This window comes from Bufo bufo, chromosome 6 (assembly GCF_905171765.1).
Source record: "Bufo bufo chromosome 6, aBufBuf1.1, whole genome shotgun sequence".
Classification (NCBI taxonomy): domain Eukaryota; kingdom Metazoa; phylum Chordata; class Amphibia; order Anura; family Bufonidae; genus Bufo; species Bufo bufo.
This window is the reverse complement of record NC_053394.1, coordinates 415,944,166-415,965,705: the sequence shown is the minus strand read 5'-3', so window position 1 is coordinate 415,965,705 and position 21,540 is coordinate 415,944,166. Positions and strand designations below refer to the sequence as shown.

The following is a 21,540-nucleotide window of genomic DNA, read 5'->3' as shown; positions in this document are numbered from 1 at the left end:
CACCCGGAATCTAAGACGCCTTCAGGCATCTGGCCTCTCCTGGCTGAGACTCCCATTAGTGAGATCCAGACTCCAGATGGGAACCTAGATTGGACTCCAGTCTTGAATGACCTCAAAATTAAAAATGCCCACTTTCTTCAGGTGTTCGCCCTGCAGAAAGATATTAAATTAATTAAACTTCCACCTTCAACTACCACGAGCTCCCGTTCTTGGTTAGAAAAACGGATTTCAGACACATGTAAGATTCCTAAACCGCTGTCTACCATATATAAAGAATTGCTCTCATCCTCCCCTCCTGAGCTACACTTCCTTAATTCTTGGGAAAGGGAGCTCTCTATTCGGCTCTCAGATCCGGAAAGGGCTTTTATCCTATCACACTCCCATGGCTTTAGTCGCTGTATTAGAATACAAGATAATTCATATAAGCTACTTACCAGATGGTACAAATCCCCAGAATTTCTACACAAGCTCAACGCAGACATCTCAAGTGAGTGTTGGAGGTGTGGGAAGGATATAGGTTCCCTATCACACATTTGGTGGTATTGTGAGAGGATCAAAGCGTTCTGGTTAAGCATAGAAGCATTGATCAATGAGGTTTGTGCTACGCAGGTCAAACTAGATCCCAAACTGATCTTACTTTGGTGCCCCAATGACTCGCTGTCCCCCTGTAGATCTGATCTTCCCACTATGCTCATCACGGCGGCGAGATTGCTGATACCGCTGCTTTGGAAGAATGCTGAACCTCCTACTGTAATGATGTGGAGAGACAAGGTGGATCAGATTTATAGATTTGAAGAGCTGGCCCATTGGGAATCCTTCACCCGCCTTCGATTTCTTAAAATCTGGTCACCATGGAAAAACTTTAGAAAGTTTACTGTCACGGATGGTGTACAGGAAACAAGACAATGCAATACAATTAATGACTTACTGGATCCACAACTAAGGAACAAAAGGGAGACCCCTGCATAAGACCTGCCACTCTCCCTAATTGCTCAGCCTATGCGAACACCCCAAAGGTGGATGGGCGCATATCCACGTACTTCGGCTATCTAATACCTGAAGACCCTACAATAGTGAGGGGACACGACCACCGGCTCCCTACACTAGACACGGAGGGAGTCAGGGTCACCTGAAAATCCAGCAGACAGAAAATCACAAATAAAGGAACAGCACTTATCTTGCAGAGGTCTGGGAAACAGAAAACAGCATGCACACACACTCCAGGAAGTTGTATAAGCCGCAACCTAATGCATCATGGGGAGGAACTTAAAGGGAAACAATCAGTCCAACTGCATGACAGCTGAGATAGACTAACGAGATGAGGAACTTAACCAAAACAAAGAAACTCAAGGAGGAGGATCTGGAAAGCTCCTGTCAGAGCTTCTCAACTGTCTGGTTGTGACAGTACCCCTCCCTCTACGAGTGGACTCCGGACACTCTGGGCCCACCTTCTCAGGATGGGACCTATGGAAAGCCCTGATGAGACGAGTGGCCTTAATGTCCGTCACTGGGACCCACATCCTCTCCTCAGGACCATAACCCTCCCAATGAACGAGGTACTGGAGGGAACCGCGGACAAGACGAGAATCCACAATCCTAGAGACCTGAAATTCAAGATTTCCATCAACCATAATCGGAGGAGGAGGCAAAGGCGAAGGTACAATAGGTTGAACATAAGGTTTCAATAAGGACTTATGAAAAACATTATGGATCTTCCAAGTCTGAGGAAGATCAAGACGGTAGGCAACAGGATTGATGACAGACAGGATCTTGTAAGGCCCAATAAACCTAGGACCCAACTTCCAGGAGGGAACCTTCAATTTGATATTCTTGGTAGACAACCACACCAGATCACCAACATTCAGGTCCGGACCAGGCACACGTCTCTTATCTGCCACACGCTTATATCTCTCACTCATGCTCTTTAGATTATCCTGAATCTTTTGCCAAATAGATGACAAAGACGAGGAGAATCTGTCCTCATCAGGTAAACCAGAAGACCCCTCTCCCGAGAAAGTCCCAAACTGCGGATGAAACCCATATGCACCAAAAAATGGTGACTTATCAGAGGACTCCTGACGACGGTTATTTAAAGCAAACTCAGCAAGGGACAAAAAAGAACACCAATCCTCCTGATTCTCCGCCACAAAACAGCGCAGATATGTCTCCAGATTCTGATTGACGCGCTCCGTCTGGCCATTCGACTGCGGGTGGAAAGCAGAGGAGAATGACAACCGAACCCCCAATCGAGAACAGAAAGCCTTCCAGAATCTGGAAACAAACTGCGTGCCTTATCAGAGACTATGTCTGAAGGAATACCATGCAATTTGACAATGTGGTCAATAAATGCCTGCGCCAGCGTCTTAGCATTGGGCAAACCAGGAAAAGGGATGAAATGCACCACTTTGCTAAAACGGTCCACCACCACCAGAATCACAGTCTTCCCCGAGGAACGAGGCAAGTCCGTTATGAAGTCCATGGACAGATGTGTCCAAGGACGGGAAGGAATGGGTAAGGGAAGGAGAGGGCCTGATGGCCGTGAATGAGGGACTTTGGCACGAGCGCAAGTCTCGCAAGCTGCCACAAAACCCTCAACCGACTTACGAAGCGCAGGCCACCAGAATCTCCGAGCGATGAGATCCAGTGTGGTTCTTGCCCCCGGGTGCCCAGCAAGGACCGTATCGTGGTGTTCCTTAAAAATCTTGTGTCTCAAAGCGAGAGGCACAAACAACCTCCCAGGAGGACAAAGATCAGGAGCCTCTGACTGGGCTGCCTGCACCTCTGCCTCCAATTCAGGAAAAAGAGCAGAGACCACCACACCTTCAGCCAAAATGGGACCCGGGTCTTCAAAATTCCCACCTCCCGGAAAACAACGTGACAGGGCATCTGCCTTCACATTCTTAACCCCAGGGCGGAACGTGACAACAAAATTAAACCTTGAAAAGAACAAAGACCATCTGGCCTGTCTCGGGTTCAGACGCTTGGTTGACTCCAAGTAGGCCAGATTTTTATGGTCAGTAAACACAGTAATAGGGTGTCTGGCTCCCTCTAGCCAATGGTGCCATTCCTCAAAAGCCAACTTGATGGCCAACAATTCCCTATCTCCCACATCATAATTTCTCTCTGCGGAGGAGAGTTTCTTCGAGAAAAAGGCACATGGTTGCCATTTGGCAGGAGAGGAACCCTGAGACAAGACCGCACCCACCCCTACCTCAGAAGAATCAACCTCAACTATGAAGGGTAACGAAATATCAGGTTGTACCAGGATGGGAGCGGAAGCAAAGCTCTCCTTGATATTAGAAAAGGCCTTACGCGCCTCTACCGACCAGGAAGAAAAATCTACCCCCTTTCTGGTCATATCAGTGAGTGGTTTAACAACAGAGGAATAATTCAAAATAAATTTCCTGTAATAATTGGCAAAGCCCAAAAAACGCATCAGCGCCTTCTGATTCTCAGGAAGCTCCCACTCAAGCACAGCGCGGACCTTCTCGGGGTCCATGCGAAAACCAGAAGCGGAGACAAGAAACCCCAGAAATTGGATTTATGGAACCGCAAACACACATTTTTCCAGTTTCGCGTATAATTTATTCTCCCGCAGGATGAGCAAGACCTGACGTAAGTGTTCCTTATGAGTCTTGAAATCAGGAGAAAAAATCAAAATGTCATCCAAATACACTAATACAAATTTTCCCATTAAATGATAAAAAATGCTGTTCACGAAATGCTGAAAAACGGCTGGGGCATTCATCAAACCAAAAGGCATAACCAAATTCTCAAAATGGCCCTCAGGGGTATTGAAAGCCGTCTTCCATTCGTCTCCTTCTCTGACCCTGACCAGGTTGTATGCCCCTCTTAGGTCTAATTTGGAAAAGACTTTAGCCCCAACAACCTGGTTAAACAGGTCCGGGATCAGAGGAAGCGGATAAGGGTCACGAATTGTGATACTGTTCAGCTCCCTGAAATCCAGACAAGGTCTTAAAGAACCATCTTTTTTCTTAACAAAGAAAAAACCAGCGGCAACAGGTGACTTCGAGGGTCGTATGTGTCCTTTTCTCAGACTCTCAGAGATATAAGTACGCATAGCGACCCTCTCAGGTTGGAAAAGATTGTATAAACGAGATTTAGGCAGCTTGGCGCCTGGGATGAGATTAATAGGGCAATCGTACTCCCTGTGCGGGGGCAAATCCTGAACTCCACTCTCAGAGAAGACATCCGAAAATTCAGAGAGGAAACGTGGTACAGTCTTAGTAGAAACCTCAGAAACAGATGTCATGAGGCAATTCTCTCTGCAAAAGTCACTCCAACCATTTATTTGCCTCGCTTGCCAATCAATGGTGGGGTTATGTTTAGTGAGCCAGGGTAGCCCCAACACTAGAGGAGTAGGCAAACCGCTAAGAACGAAACATGACACATCCTCAACATGAGCATCACTCACAATTAAACGGATATTGTGAACTATGCCCTTTAATGATTTCTGAGAAAGTGGAGCGGAATCAATAGCAAAAACAGGAATATCCTTTCCCAAAGTGCATACCTGGAAACCATGAGTTATTGCAAATTGATTATCAATGAGATTGACAGCTGCTCCACTATCCACAAAAATCGCACAAAAAATGCTCTTGCTCTCTAGCGCCACCCTAGCAGGCAGGACAAAACGTGAACTACAAGCAAACGGAAAACCTTCAATTTCCGCCTCAACCTTGCCAATAGTAACAGACGGAACATTTTTAAAAGATTTTTTCCTTTCTGTTTCTTTATTACTCCCAGAAGACTGCCTGAATCTCCTAGAGGGACAAACATTTGCCAAATGATTTATACCTCCACAACAAAAACAAACCCTCCCATGCGGGCTGAATCTTCTATTGTCAGAGTCAATCAACCCCAGCTGCATGGGCTCCTGCTCAGAAGGGGCTGACAGCGACTGAGACCCCTGCGCACAGAAAGAGACCGCTGCACTGTCCCGGGACTGAGTATGACAGGAAGGAGAGATCTCTCCTCTCTCTCTAAGACGCCTGTCAATACGAACGGCCTGAGACATAGCAGAATCGAAGGAGGTAGGTCTCTCATGAAAGGAAAATGCATCTTTCAATCCCTCTAAAAGACCATGGCAAAATTGACTTCGGAGTGCAGCATCATTCCAACCAGTATCAGCTGCCCATCTCCGAAATTCTGAGCAGTATGTCTCTGCGGATTGTTTACCCTGGCATAACAGACGTAGTCTAGACTCAGCCAGAGCAATACGATCCGGATCATCATATATCTGACCCAGGGCTAAAAAGAATTCATCCACTGAACGGAGGGGCCGTGCCCCCTCCGGCAGCGAAAAGGCCCAGGATTGAGCGTTACCCCTGAGCAGCGATATAATGATCCCCACCCTCCGTTCCTCATCACCAGAGGAATGGGGAAGAAGGCGAAAATGGAATTTGCAAGCCTCTCTAAAACGCACAAAATACTCACTACCCCCGGAGAACGTATCCGGGAGCGAGATCTTAGGCTCAGAACAAACTCCATGAACGCAAGCTGAACCGGTCACTTGAAACTGAGAAAAAGTCTTACGGAGATCAGCTACCTCCAATGAAAGACCCTGGAAGCGCTCAGCCAAAAGTGAAACCGGATCCATGCTTGAGACGGTTTTAAGGTGGCTTATAATGTCACGGATGGTGTACAGGAAACAAGACAATGCAATACAATTAATGACTTACTGGATCAACAACTAAGGAACAAAAGGGAGACCCCTGCATGAGACCTGCCACTCTCCCTAATTGCTCAGCCTATGCGAACACCCCAAAGGTGGATGGGCGCATATCCACGTACCTCGGCTATCTAATACCTGAAGACCCTACAATAGTGAGGGGACACGACCACCGGCTCCCTACACTAGACACGGAGGGAGTCAGGGTCACCTAAAAATCCAGCAGACAGAAAATAACAAATAAAGGAACAGCACTTATCTTGCAGAGGTCTGGGAAACAGAAAACAGCATGCACACACACTCCAGGAAGTTGTATAAGCCGCAACCTAATGCATCATGGGGAGGAACTTAAAGGGAAACAATCAGTCCAACTGCATGACAGCTGAGATAGACTAACGAGATGAGGAACTTAACCAAAACAAAGAAACTCAAGGAGGAGGATCTGGAAAGCTCCTGTCAGAGCTTCTCAACTGTCTGGTTATGACATTTACTTGACGGAGTTAGATATCTCTTGATTCCCCCCAAACCCCCCCCCCCCCCCCTTACCATTCCTTTCCTTTCCCGTTGTCCCCTACTGTTATTATTTTGCCATTAATGGTTTTATTTTAGACACCATGTACAGCTTTGATTTGCTTTATTTGTCACTTCACTTCCATGAAATGCTTGTCATACTGCCTTTCATCAAAGTATGATGGTATGTGATTGTATGGTGTACTTTATTCTTTTAATAAAAAGAAATTTGGTTAAGAACATAACTACTATAATACTGCCTCCTAACTACTATAATACTGCTCCGATGTACAAGAATATAACTACTATAATACTGCCTCCTATGTACAAGAATATAACTACTATAATACTGCCTCCTATGTACAAGAATATAACTACTATAATACTGCTCCTATGTACAAGAATATAACTACTATAATACTGCTCCTATGTACAAGAATATAACTACTATAATACTGCCTCCTATGTACAAGAATATAACTACTATAATACTGCTCCTATGTACAAGAATATAACTACTATAATACTGCTTTCTATGTACAAGAATATAACTACTATAATACTGCTCCGATGTACAAGAATATAACTACTATAATACTGCTCCTATGTACAAGAACATAACTACTATAATACTGCCTCCTATGTACAAGAATATAACTACTGTAATACTGCCTCCTATGTACAAGAATATAACTACTATAATACTGCCCCTATGTACAAGAATATAACTACTATAATACTGCTCCTATGTACAAGAATATAACTACTATAATACTGCTCTTATGTACAAGAATATAACTACTATAATACTGCCTCCTATGTACAAGAATATAACTACTATAATACTGCTCCTATGTACAAGAATATTACTACTATAATACTGCTCCTATGTACAAGAATATAACTACTATAATACTGCTCCTATATACAAGAATATAACTACTATAATACTGCTCCTATGTACAAGAATATAACTACTATAATACTGCTCTTATGTACAAGAATATAACTACTATAATACTGCCTCCTATGTACAAGAATATAACTACTATAATACTGCCTCCTATGTACAAGAATATAACTACTATAATACTGCTCCTATGTACAAGAATATAACTACTATAATACTGCTCCTATGTACAAGAATATAACTACTATAATACTGCCTCCTATGTACAAGAATATAACTACTATAATACTGCTCCTATGTACAAGAATATAACTACTATAATACTGCTCCTATATACAAGAATATAACTACTATAATACTGCCTCCTATGTACAAGAATATAACTACTATAATACTGCTCCTATGTACAAGGATATAACTACTATAATACTGCTCCTATGTACAAGAATATAATTACTATAATACTGCCTCCTATATACAAGAATATAACTACTATAATACTGCCTCCTATATATAAGAATATAACTACTATAATACTGCTCCTATGTACAACAATATAACTACTATAATACTGCTTCCTATGTACAAGAATATATCTACTATAATACTGCCTCCTATGTACAAGAATATAACTACTATAATACTGCCTCCTATATATAAGAATATAACTACTATAATACTGCTCCTATGTACAACAATATAACTACTATAATACTGCTCCTATGTACAAGAATATAACTACTATAATACTGCTCTGATGTACAAGAATATAACTACTGTAATATAATACTGCTCCTATGTACAAGAATATAACTACTATAATACTGCTCCTATGTACAAGAATATAACTACTATAATACTGCTCCTATGTACAAGAATATAACTACTATAATACTGCTTTCTATGTACAAGAATATAACTACTATAATACTGCTCCGATGTACAAGAATATAACTACTATAATACTGCTCTGATGTACAAGAATATAACTACTGTAATATAATACTGCTCCTATGTACAAGAATATAACTACTATAATACTGCTCCTATGTACAAGAATATAACTACTATAATACTGCTCCTATGTACAAGAATATAACTACTATAATACTGCTTTCTATGTACAAGAATATAACTACTATAATACTGCTCCGATGTACAAGAATATAACTACTATAATACTGCTCCTATGTACAAGAATATAACTACTATAATACTGCTCCTATGTACAAGAACATAACTACTATAATACTGCCTCCTATGTACAAGAATATAACTACTGTAATACTGCCTCCTATGTACAAGAATATAACTACTATAATACTGCCCCTATGTACAAGAATGTAACTACTATAATACTGCTCCTATGTACAAGAATATAACTACTATAATACTGCTCTTATGTACAAGAATATAACTACTATAATACTGCCTCCTATGTACAAGAATATAACTACTATAATACTGCCTCCTATGTACAAGAATATAACTACTATAATACTGCTCCTATGTACAAGAATATAACTACTATAATACTGCTCCTATGTACAAGAATATAACTACTATAATACTGCCTCCTATGTACAAGAATATAACTACTATAATACTGCTCCTATGTACAAGAATATAACTACTATAATACTGCTCCTATATACAAGAATATAACTACTATAATACTGCCTCCTATGTACAAGAATATAACTACTATAATACTGCTCCTATGTACAAGGATATAACTACTATAATACTGCTCCTATGTACAAGAATATAATTACTATAATACTGCCTCCTATGTACAAGAATATAACTACTATAATACTGCCTCCTATATATAAGAATATAACTACTATAATACTGCTCCTATGTACAACAATATAACTACTATAATACTGCTCCTATGTACAAGAATATAACTACTATAATACTGCTCTGATGTACAAGAATATAACTACTGTAATATAATACTGCTCCTATGTACAAGAATATAACTACTATAATACTGCTCCTATGTACAAGAATATAACTACTATAATACTGCTCCTATATACAAGAATATATCTACTATAATACTTCCTCCTATATACAAGAATATAACTACTATAATACTGCCTCCTATGTACAGGAATATAACTACTATAATACTGCTCCTATGTACAAGTATATAACTACTATAATACTGCTCCTGTGTACAAGAATATTACTACTATAATACTGCCTCCTATGTACAAGAATATAACTACTATAATACTGCCTCTTATGTACAAGAATATAACTACTATAATACTGCTCCTATGTACAGGAATATAACTACTATAATACTGCTCCTATGTACAAGTATATAACTACTATAATACTGCTCCTGTGTACAAGAATATTACTACTATAATACTGCTCCTATGTACAAGAATATAACTACTATAATACTGCCTCCTATGTACAAGAATATAACTACTATAATACTGCTCCTATGTACAAGAATATAACTACTATAATACTGCTCCTATGTACTATGCCATGATACTTAATGAGTTATATAATTTTCCTGTTTCCCTCTAACCATGCAGTTGAATTCCATTCTGTGACAATATTGCGGTTATGTATCTGGCGACTGAGGATTTGGCGCTGTCCTGTGTACCCCCTTCTGTCTTGTTATGAGCCCACGTCTTGGTGTGACGTCAGCGCCCCATCTGGCTCCCTTTGCTCTTACATTATTGTCTTGATTTTTGGCAGAATGTAAATCCCTGAACGTCTCCCAACAAATGTAATCCTGATAATGACAGCTCCTAAGAAATTGTAGAAATGGGCGCAGATTTTTTTTCCCCAGAAACAGCGCCACTCTTGTCAATGGTTATATCTGGTATTGCAAGTCATACCTCTATATTCCCAAATACGTAATACTACTGTATATTAAAGGGGTTGTGTCATGAAAATATTCTACACTTTTCAAACCAGCCCCTGGATCTGAATACTTTTGTAATTGCATGTCATTAAAAATATATTATAGCCGCTGAGCTATTCAATAAGATGTATCTGTACAGCGCCACCTGCTGTTTGTTCTTTTCCTTATTTCTTTGTCCGGCTCACTGAGGTGGTTGCACATGCTCAGTTTCATTGTTCAACATGAGATCCACTAGTGACTTAGAACCTACATATATTGAGTATAGAAGTACCCTTTACAGGACCATCAAGAGTTAAAGGGACCACATAGCTGTCATCAGGAGCTTAAATGGAGGGGCCACATAGCTGTCAACAAGAGCTTAAATGGAGGAGCTACATAGCTGTTATCAGGAGACTAAATTGAGGGGCCACATAGCTGTCATTAGGAGCTTAAATTGAGGGGCCACATAGCTGTCATCAAGAGCTTAAATTTAGGGGCCACATAGCTGTCATCAGGAGCTTAAATTGAGGGTCCACATCCCTTTCACCAGGAGCTTAAATGGAGGGGCCACATAGCTGTCATCTGGAGCTTAAATGTTGGGGCCACATAGTTGTCATCAGGAGACTAAATGGAGGGGCCACATAGCTGTCATCTGGAGCTTAAATGGAGGGGCCACATAGCTGTCATCAGGAGCTTAAATTGAGGGGCCACATAGCTGTCATCAGGAGACTAAATGGAGGCGCCACATAGCTGTCATCTGGAGCTTAAATGGAGGGGCCACATAGCTGTCATCAGGAGCTTAAATTGAGGGGCCACATAGCTGTCATCAGGAGACTAAATGGAGGGGCCACATAGCTGTCATCTGGAGCTTAAATGGAGGGGCCACATAGCTGTCATCTGGAGCTTAAATTGAGGGGCCACATTCCTAAGGTCCACTGCATTGTAGATATGTAGAGTCATGATCATGGGGAGGGTGCAGACATGTTTAAGGCTTTTCTGTTTTTTTGTCACATTTAAGAACATTATATGAAATGGCTGATACCAGGGAAAATAGCTGCACGATCAGAAATAATGGGTTGACGTGAGCTGCATTACCAGCAGCGGCCACCAGGAGGCGCGCGGGGGCGCGGCAGTGACAGCCGGGGTTGGTTTGTTGTGTTGGGTTTCCAAATCTCCAGGGAATCGGAGAGATGAAGGAGTAGCGGCCATCGCCTCCTGCCGTGTGGTCAGACATGCGGTATTCCGGGGCAGCTGCGGCTTTCAGGGGCTGCACAGGCGACTGCTCTGAACCTTGACATGGACGGATAAAGCCGCTGCGCCCTCCACATCCAGCCATGAAGGACGGAGGAGAGTCCAAGGACCAGCAGCTGACGGTAAGTACTTACCTTATACCCTGTACACACCATACATATATACACAGCATGACTGTGATCACACACACTCCTCTACATATATGTACACTGGTATACACCATACATACAGGACATATATATACACTCCTATACATATATGTACACTGGTATACACCATACATACAGGACATACACACACTCCTATACATATATGTACACTGGTATACACCAAATACAGCTCTATACATATATGTACACTGGTATACACCATACATACAGGACACATACACATACACTCCTATACATGTACACTGGTATACACCATACATACAGGACATATACGTACACACTCCTCTACATATATGTACACTGGTATACACCATACATACAGGACGTATACATTCGCTCCTATACATATATGTACACTGGTATACACCATACATACAGGACATATACATACACTCCTATACATACATGTACACTGGTATACACCATACATACAGGACATATACATACACTCCTCTACATACATGTACACTGGTATACTCCATACATACAGGACATATACACACTCCTATACATACATGTACACTGGTATACACCATACATACAGGACATATACATACACTCCTCTACATACATGTACACTGGTATACTCCATACATACAGGACATATACACACTCCTATACATATATGTACACTGGTATACACCATACATACAGGACATATACATACACTCCTATACATACATGTACACTGGTATACACCATACATACAGGACATATACATACACTCCTATACATACATGTACACTGGTATACACCATACATACAGGACGTATACATACACTCCTATACATACATGTACACTGGTATACACCATACATACAGGACATACACATACACTCCTCTACATATATGTACACTGGTATACACCATACATACAGGACATATACATACACACTCCTATACATATATGTACACTGGTATACACCATACATACAGGACATATGCATACACTCCTATACATGTACACTGGTATACACCATACATACAGGACATATACATACACTACTATACATACATGTACACTGGTATACACCATACATACAGGACGTATACATACACTCCTATACATATATGTACACTGGTATACACCATACATACAGGACGTATACATACACTCCTATACATATATGTACACTGGTATACACCATACATACAGGACATATACACACACTACTATACATATATGTACACTGGTATACACCATACATACAGGACATATACACACACTACTATACATATATGTACACTGGTATACACCATACATACAGGACGTATACATACACTCCTATACATATATGTACACTGGTATACACCATACATACAGGACGTATACATACACTCCTATACATACATGTACACTGGTATACACCATACATACAGGACATATACATACACTCCTATACATACATGTACACTGGTATACACCATACATACAGGACGTATACATACACTCCTATACATATATGTACACTGGTATACACCATACATACAGGACGTATACATACACTCCTATACATATATGTACACTGGTATACACCATACATACAGGACATATACACACACTACTATACATATATGTACACTGGTATACACCATACATACAGGACATATACACACACTACTATACATATATGTACACTGGTATACACCATACATACAGGACGTATACATACACTCCTATACATATATGTACACTGGTATACACCATACATACAGGACGTATACATACACTCCTATACATACATGTTCACTGGTATACACCATACATACAGGACGTATACATACACACTCCTATACATATATGTACACTGGTATACACCATACATACAGGACGTATACACACACTCCTATACATATATGTACACTGGTATACACCATACATACAGGACATATACATACACACTCCTATACATACATGTACACTGGTATACACCATACATACAGGACATACACACACACACACTCCTATACATACATGTACACTGGTATACACCATACATACAGGACATACACACACACACACTCCTATACATATATGTACACTGGTATACACCATACATACAGGACGTATACATTCGCTCCTTTACATATATGTACACTGGTATACACCATACATACAGGACATATACACACACTACTATACATACATGTACACTGGTATACTCCATACATACAGGACATATACACACACTACTATACATATATGTACACTGGTATACACCATACATACAGGACGTATACATACACTCCTATACATATGTGTACACTGGTATACACCATACATACAGGACATATACATACACACTCCTATACATACATGTACACTGGTATACACCATACATACAGGACGTATACATACACACTCCTATACATATATGTACACTGGTATACACCATACATACAGGACGTATACATTCGCTCCTATACATATATGTACACTGGTATACACCATACATACAGGACATATACACACACTACTATACATACATGTACACTGGTATACACCATACATACAGGACATATACATACACTACTATACATATATGTACACTGGTATACACCATACATACAGGACATATACACACACTACTATACATACATGTACACTGGTATACTCCATACATACAGGACATATACACACTCCTATACATATATGTACACTGGTATACTCCATACATACAGGACGTATACATACACACTCCTATACATATATGTACACTGGTATACACCATACATACAGGACATATACATACACTCCTATACATATATGTACACTGGTATACACCATACATACAGGACATACACACACTCCTATACATATATGTACACTGGTATACTCCATACATACAGGACATATACACACACTACTATACATATATGTACACTGGTATACACCATACATACAGGACATATACATTCACTCCTATACATACATGTACACTGGTATACACCATACATACAGGACGTATACATACACTCCTATACATACATGTACACTGGTATACACCATACATACAGGACGTATACATACACTCCTCTACATACATGTACACTGGTATACACCATACATACAGGACGTATACATACACACTCCTATACATATATGTACACAGGTATACACCATACATACAGGACGTATACATACACTCCTATACATATATGTACACTGGTATACACCATACATACAGGACGTATACATACACACTCCTATACATATATGTACACTGGTATACACCATACATACAGGACGTATACATACACTCCTATACATATATGTACACTGGTATACACCATACATACAGGACGTATACATACACACTCCTATACATATATGTACACTGGTATACACCATACATACAGGACATATACACACACACACTCCTCTACATATATGTACACTGGTATACACCATACATACAGGACGTATACATACACTCCTATACATATATGTACACTGGTATACACCATACATACAGGACATATACATACACACTCCTATACATATATGTACACTGGTATACACCATACATACAGGACGTATACATACACACTCCTATACATATATGTACACTGGTATACACCATACATACAGGACATATACATACACACTCCTATACATATATGTACACTGGTATACACCATACATACAGGACGTATACATACACTCCTATACATACATGTACACTGGTATACACCATACATACAGGACGTATACATACACTCCTATACATACATGTACACTGGTATACACCATACATACAGGACATATACATACACACTCCTATACATATATGTACACTGGTATACACCATACATACAGGACGTATACATACACACTCCTATACATATATGTACACTGGTATACACCATACATACAGGACATATACATACACACTCCTATACATATATGTACACTGGTATACACCATACATACAGGACGTATACATACACTCCTATACATATATGTACACTGGTATACACCATACATACAGGACATATACATACACTCCTATACATACATGTACACTGATATACACCATACATACAGGACGTATACATACACTCCTATACATACATGTACACTGGTATACACCATACATACAGGACGTATACATACACTCCTATACATACATGTACACTGATATACACCATACATACAGGACGTATACATACACTCCTATACATACATGTACACTGGTATACACCATACATACAGGACGTATACATACACTCCTATACATACATGTACACTGATATACACCATACATACAGGACGTATACATACACTCCTATACATACATGTACACTGGTATACACCATACATACAGGACGTATACACACTCCTATACATATATGTACACTGGTATACACCATACATACAGGACGTATACATACACTCCTATACATATATGTACACTGGTATACACCATACATACAGGACATATACATACACTCCTATACATACATGTACACTGATATACACCATACATACAGGACGTATACATACACTCCTATACATACATGTACACTGGTATACACCATACATACAGGACGTATACATACACTCCTATACATACATGTACACTGATATACACCATACATACAGGACGTATACATACACTCCTATACATACATGTACACTGGTATACACCATACATACAGGACGTATACACACTCCTGTACATATATGTATGTAGAGTATAAGGGTACGTTCACACTTGCGGCAGAGGATTCCGGGAGGCAGTTCTGGACGCAAACGGATGCATTTGTGAGACGGTTGTCATCCGGAAAAATGGATCCGGTATTTATTTATTTTCACAGATTTAATGGTCTGCGCATGCGTGGATGGAAATAACGGATCCGTTTTGCCGAAACACTTGGGGCCGGATCCGGCGATAATACATTTCAAAGGAGATTAATGCCGGCAGGTGTTCAGGATTTTTGGCCGGAGAGAAAACTGCAGTATGCTGCGATATTTTCTCCATCCCAAAAAACGTAAGAGGGACTGAAGTGAAGACATCCTGATGCATCCTGAACGCAAGGCTCTCCATTCAGAATGCATGGGGATATGCCTGATCAGTTCTTTTCCGGTATAGAGCCCCTGTGACGGAACTAAATACCGGAAAAGAAAAAACGCTACCCTTATAGAATTGTATTATGGTCATGTTCAGTGATTGAGTCATGATGGGGGTTGTAGTGTTGAAGTGTTCTATGTATAGAGTATAACAGAATTGTATTATGGTCACGTTGGGGGTTGTAGTGTTATATATATGGTATATAACAGAATTGTATTATGGTCACGTTGGGGGTTGTAGTGTTCTGTGTATGGAGTATACCAGTTGTATTATGGTCACGTTGGGGGTTGTAGTCTTCTGTTTATGGAGTATAACAGAATTGTATTATGGTTATGTTGGGGGTTGTAGTCTTCTGTGTATGGAGTATAACAGAATTGTATTATGGTTATGTTGGGGGTTGTAGTCTTCTGTGTATGGAGTATAACAGAACTGAGTTATGCTGTTGCCATTAATACTTGTCCTTTACAGGTCGCTCTCCGCATCCGTCCGATCAATGAGATGGAGCTGGTAGAAGGAGCCACCATCATCGCCCACAAGGTGGATGAACAGGTACGGTCTTTCTCCTTCTGGATTATTCCTGGGTATATTGGGCATAGTACGGCAGAGATACTAAAGCATTCAAGATTGCGATCAACGTCAAACGCCTCCATACTGAGGAACAATACTTATACCGTGGTAATTCCTGAAAGCAGGCGCCGCCCAGTGCACCCCTCCAGCAGACCAGTGCACCCCTCCAGCAGACCAGTGCACCCCTCTAGCAGACCAGTGCACCCCTCCAGCAGACCAGTGCACCCCTCCAGCAGACCAGTGCACCCCTCCAGCAGACCAGTGCACCCCTCCAGCAGACCAGTGCCCCCCTCTAGCAGACCAGTGCCCCCTCCAGTACTGTATTGATTTGGGGGCCATGGACTGTAACATGGATGCTGGAACCTGCCCCAGTCACAGGCAGGCCCACAGACAGCACCCCATATCTCAGCTTCCTGAATCCTAGTAGGTGTGACATGAGAAACAGTATGGAATTGCACTATAGATGCATCCAACCACTGGACTTCTAGTCCTGATACAATACTCTATGGGGGATAGAACCATGGCCGCCAGGTAGAATAAATTTTTCATCGTCTTATTGAATTAAAGCCTAGATCTGATTTCCCTGCACAATGATGAGGGTCTGAGTGGATGCGTGCGGATCAGCCCTTCCTGCTGTCACCGCGGGCATGCTCTAGTGCCCCCGCCACCCCTCCATAACATATGGCAGGTATAAGACCCTTGAGGTGTGAGACTCCAGACAAAGGATTACACCGGAGCCCATGTAACAAGCAGATGGCTTCTTGAGACATCTTATAACTACAGCTCCTTGTGATCTGCAAAGGATAATTAAGGATATAGCGTCCTAAGTCTGGGCATGGAAAGCCTGCACGTAAAGCATGTGTATGGGGTATGGCTGCTCATACAGTGCGGATCATTTAGGGTTGGCTTTTAACCCTTTTATTTCCGTAGGGTGTTAGTTAGGGCCAGGCAATTAATTAAAAAATAATTAATTAGTTAGTTAGTGTTAGTTAGGGCCGGGCAATTAATAAAAATTAAAAAAAATTATATCCTGATTAACCTGCGTAATCTTCGCCGTGTTGGCTGTCTTGGTTCTGTTACGCACAGCTTCGCTCTAATCCGCTCACTTCTACGCCATCACAACAAGGGAACCTCACGGGGTAAGTGGTTTGAACCACGCAAGCCCTGTGCGTGGTCACAACGTTCCTCAGGAATTCGGCGGGGGCGCGCCTTTAGTTCTGCTTCTAGTGCAGCGGCCCAGGATGAGCTCTCGGATGTTCACCCAGGGGAGGCTGCTCTCCGTGCATGCTTGGCCCCGGTACGTGGTCTTCACATCAGTCGCCCGCAGACTTGCAAGTTTACCCGGGGCACTCAGCAAGCCACGGACTAAGGCGGTGGAGCTTCTCTGAGGTGGTGGAACGCTCTGTGTGTCAGGTGGGGTGCGGGGGGGTCAGCATCACCTGGGCAAGCCACATGGCAGGAGCACAGCTATTGGTACTGCTTGGACTGAGTAGTACCCGTGCCCGTCATGCCAGCTTGGCCTGACCAACCCTGAAGCTCTATCATAAGAGCTCAGCTCTTTTCTTTTTAAATGTTCTTTTTATTGGAAACATTGTAATACAAATAGAGGCGCGACTAATAAAGGAGGATTACAGAGTTATTATGTATCATATACAATAGACGCACAGCAGAGTAAACAGCCAGTTCAGGGGAACAATCGTGAAATGCCTCGTGCTGGGCTGTCATCAAGTGCAGCTATTATGGCTTAAAGGGCATCTGTCAGCAGTTTTGTACCTATGACACTGGCTGACCTGTTACATGTGCACTTGGCAGCTGAAGTCATCTATGTTGGCCCCCATGTACACATGTGCCCGCATTGCTGAGAAAAATTATGTTTTAATATATGCAAATGAGAATCTAGAAGCAACTGGGGCGTTACCATTAAACCTAGAGGCTCTGCTCTCTCTGCAACTGCTGCGTCCTCTGCACTTTGATTGACAGGGCCGGAGATGTAAACTTGATAACTCCTGTTCCTGTCAAGCAAAGTGCAGAGGGCGCAGCAGTTGCAGAGAGAGCAGAGCCTCTAGGTGTAACAGCAACGCTCCAGTTGCTCCTAAAGACTCATTTGCATACATTAAATCATCATTCTTCTCAGCAATGCGGACACATATGAACATGGGACCAACACAGATGTCTTCGGCTGCCAAGTGCACATTCAACAGGTCAGCTAGTTTCATAGGTACAAAACTGCTGACAGATGCCCTTTAACAAAAACATACAAAGGCTAGAGATGACAGGGACGAGTGAGAGGAAGGGTGTTGCACCTGTGAAGTGAGAGATGGAAGAAAGCGGGTGAAAAGTTGGAGTACATGAAGCGGGTTGTAAGCTAGGTCAAGATGTAAGTCGAGCTTGCTAGGATTGTGATATGTGAATCAAGTTTTATGATAAACTTGCCATTAGATTAGAGAAAGCTGGTAGTTCTTCTACTGTGACACCGCTGGTCTATTTTGGGGAATAAAAGGACAATTAGTGGACCCTCTACAATGGTGGAACGAGTAGTTTTGATCCTGTAACGGTCCGTTTCCGCAGACAAGGGGTTAAAATCCGTTTAGGCGATGTGCCCCTTTCTGAGAGACAGGCACAGCTACTGCAGGATACACCAAACTCCCGAACTGGATACAAAGTAGTACTCCGAACTGGAACCTCACGAATAGCTGCTAGCAGACGAACAGGAATCAGCTTACACTTCTGGCAATCGGTCTTCTAACAGCATACAGTGAATCCCCCCAAATAACGAGACAAGGCTCCGTGTTGAGGGTCAAGCAGTGGTCTGACTGTACTTCACGTACAGCCTCTTTTATTCATAAACCACAAACATAGTACTGCCCACAGGGGTTTGAAATACAACCAATCAGTAATTTACAACACATACAATGTAACTACAGCAACTAATTGTCCACGCCCCCAGAGGACCAGAATGAAGACTGTGACATAGGACAACATATCCCCACAATGCATCATGGTTTCCTCCTCTCTGTCACAGAGACAACCTGAGGAGCAATCCAATTATCTCTGAGGACAAAGGGAGATCGCCAATACACATGTGAGGACAACAGAACAGACATCACCATTTAAACACACAATGGGACAATGGCACAATAGAAACACACCCAGCATTTTCCTCCCAAGCTGACAAGTTTCACTTATTATAAATTGTTACAACTTTGTGAGTTTACATTGGCCATACATATAACTTACATCAATTTAAACAGTATAACGTGGGGACAAACCTATCCAAAATTCACTTGAATAGGTTCAGGGGTTTAAAAGTTAGTATATGGCCCATAATCCAGGGGCAAGAGGCCAGCAGCCAGTCCTCTCCAAAACCCAGTGGCGAGGTTGGTTTCGCCACAGATCCTGCTAAGAAGAAGGAAAGGAAAATGTTTCGGGAGTTATTGAAGCCGATGACAGGTATATAGATGGTTGTTAGGGGTATTGGATCATGGATGGAGCACATAGGGGGTCATTTACGCCACCATAAAGTCCGCCTAAGTTATGTAAAGGCCGGCACCTCTACATAATTTAGGCAGATGAAGAACCGCCAGTGCGGGAGAGACGGAGACCGGCGTCTAAATTGCCGGTCTTCATAAATGTCCCCCCATAGTTTTAATCAAAGATAAAACTTGGTCCCAGAAGGGTCTAAGTTGAGGGCACGACCACCGTATGTGTAGATATGTTCCTCTTTCTCTGTATCTCCAACAAGTATCTGGGGTACCATCGATGGGTTTTTACTGGATTGTACTAGTGGGGGATTGTCTTATATGAGTTTTCTGGGGCTCTACCACAGTGGCACCGGCCATGTGGCTGTAAATCGATCTGTTTTACTTCAGAAAGTCTGTTAGAGTCAAATTAAGAAAATTGCGGGTCAATTTCTCCTGCATTTTGTTTTAGCAGCACACGGAAGTGTATGCTGTGGATTTTCCAGTTTGTAGATTGGTGTTGGATGAAGGTTAGGGTTAGATGTGGACCCTTTGTGTCTCTATCGGGTTGGTGTTGGATGCAGACCCTTGATGTGACCTGTGTGTGTTCCTCACCTTTTTCTGCCACAAAGGGGCATATACGTGTCAGTCAGTGCCCCCTGTTGCCTCTTAAAGAGTTGCCCTCTATAAGTAGTGACAGCTGACGTGCAGGCAGAGGTGCAGATTATAGTGTTAAGTCAGAGGGTCTTCGTTGGCTGCAATCTCTTCCTGGTGGGTGATGTTTGATCAAGGTGTGATGAAGGCTGAAGTCAGCACTTGTGGAGCTTGGATAGGTCTGTGCACAGCAGAGACCGAGGGAGCTGAATATCAGAAGTGGAATCAGAAAATGACAGGATAATATATTTCCATCACTTTCAAAATTAAATCCGTCCATGCTCTGAGCTACTAAGTCCATGCTCTGAGCTGCTAGGTCCATGGTCTGAGCTGCTTGGTCCATGCTCTGAGCTACTAGGTCCATGCTCTGAGCTG

The 21,540-nt window shown here is 41.8% G+C and overlaps 1 protein-coding gene across 1 annotated transcript in view; it reads left to right on the top strand.

Annotated features, from left to right (window-relative positions):
• The first annotated feature begins 11,198 nt into the window (after positions 1-11,198).
• The window catches only part of KIF19 (kinesin family member 19), a 72,319-nt gene continuing 61,977 nt past the window's right edge, over positions 11,199-21,540 (top strand). Inside the window, exons 1-2 of the mRNA XM_040437587.1 lie at positions 11,199-11,363; positions 16,955-17,035. Of these exons, the coding sequence (XP_040293521.1) occupies positions 11,325-11,363; positions 16,955-17,035 (120 nt within the window). The 5' untranslated portion in view covers positions 11,199-11,324. The remainder of the gene's footprint in view (positions 11,364-16,954; positions 17,036-21,540) is intronic.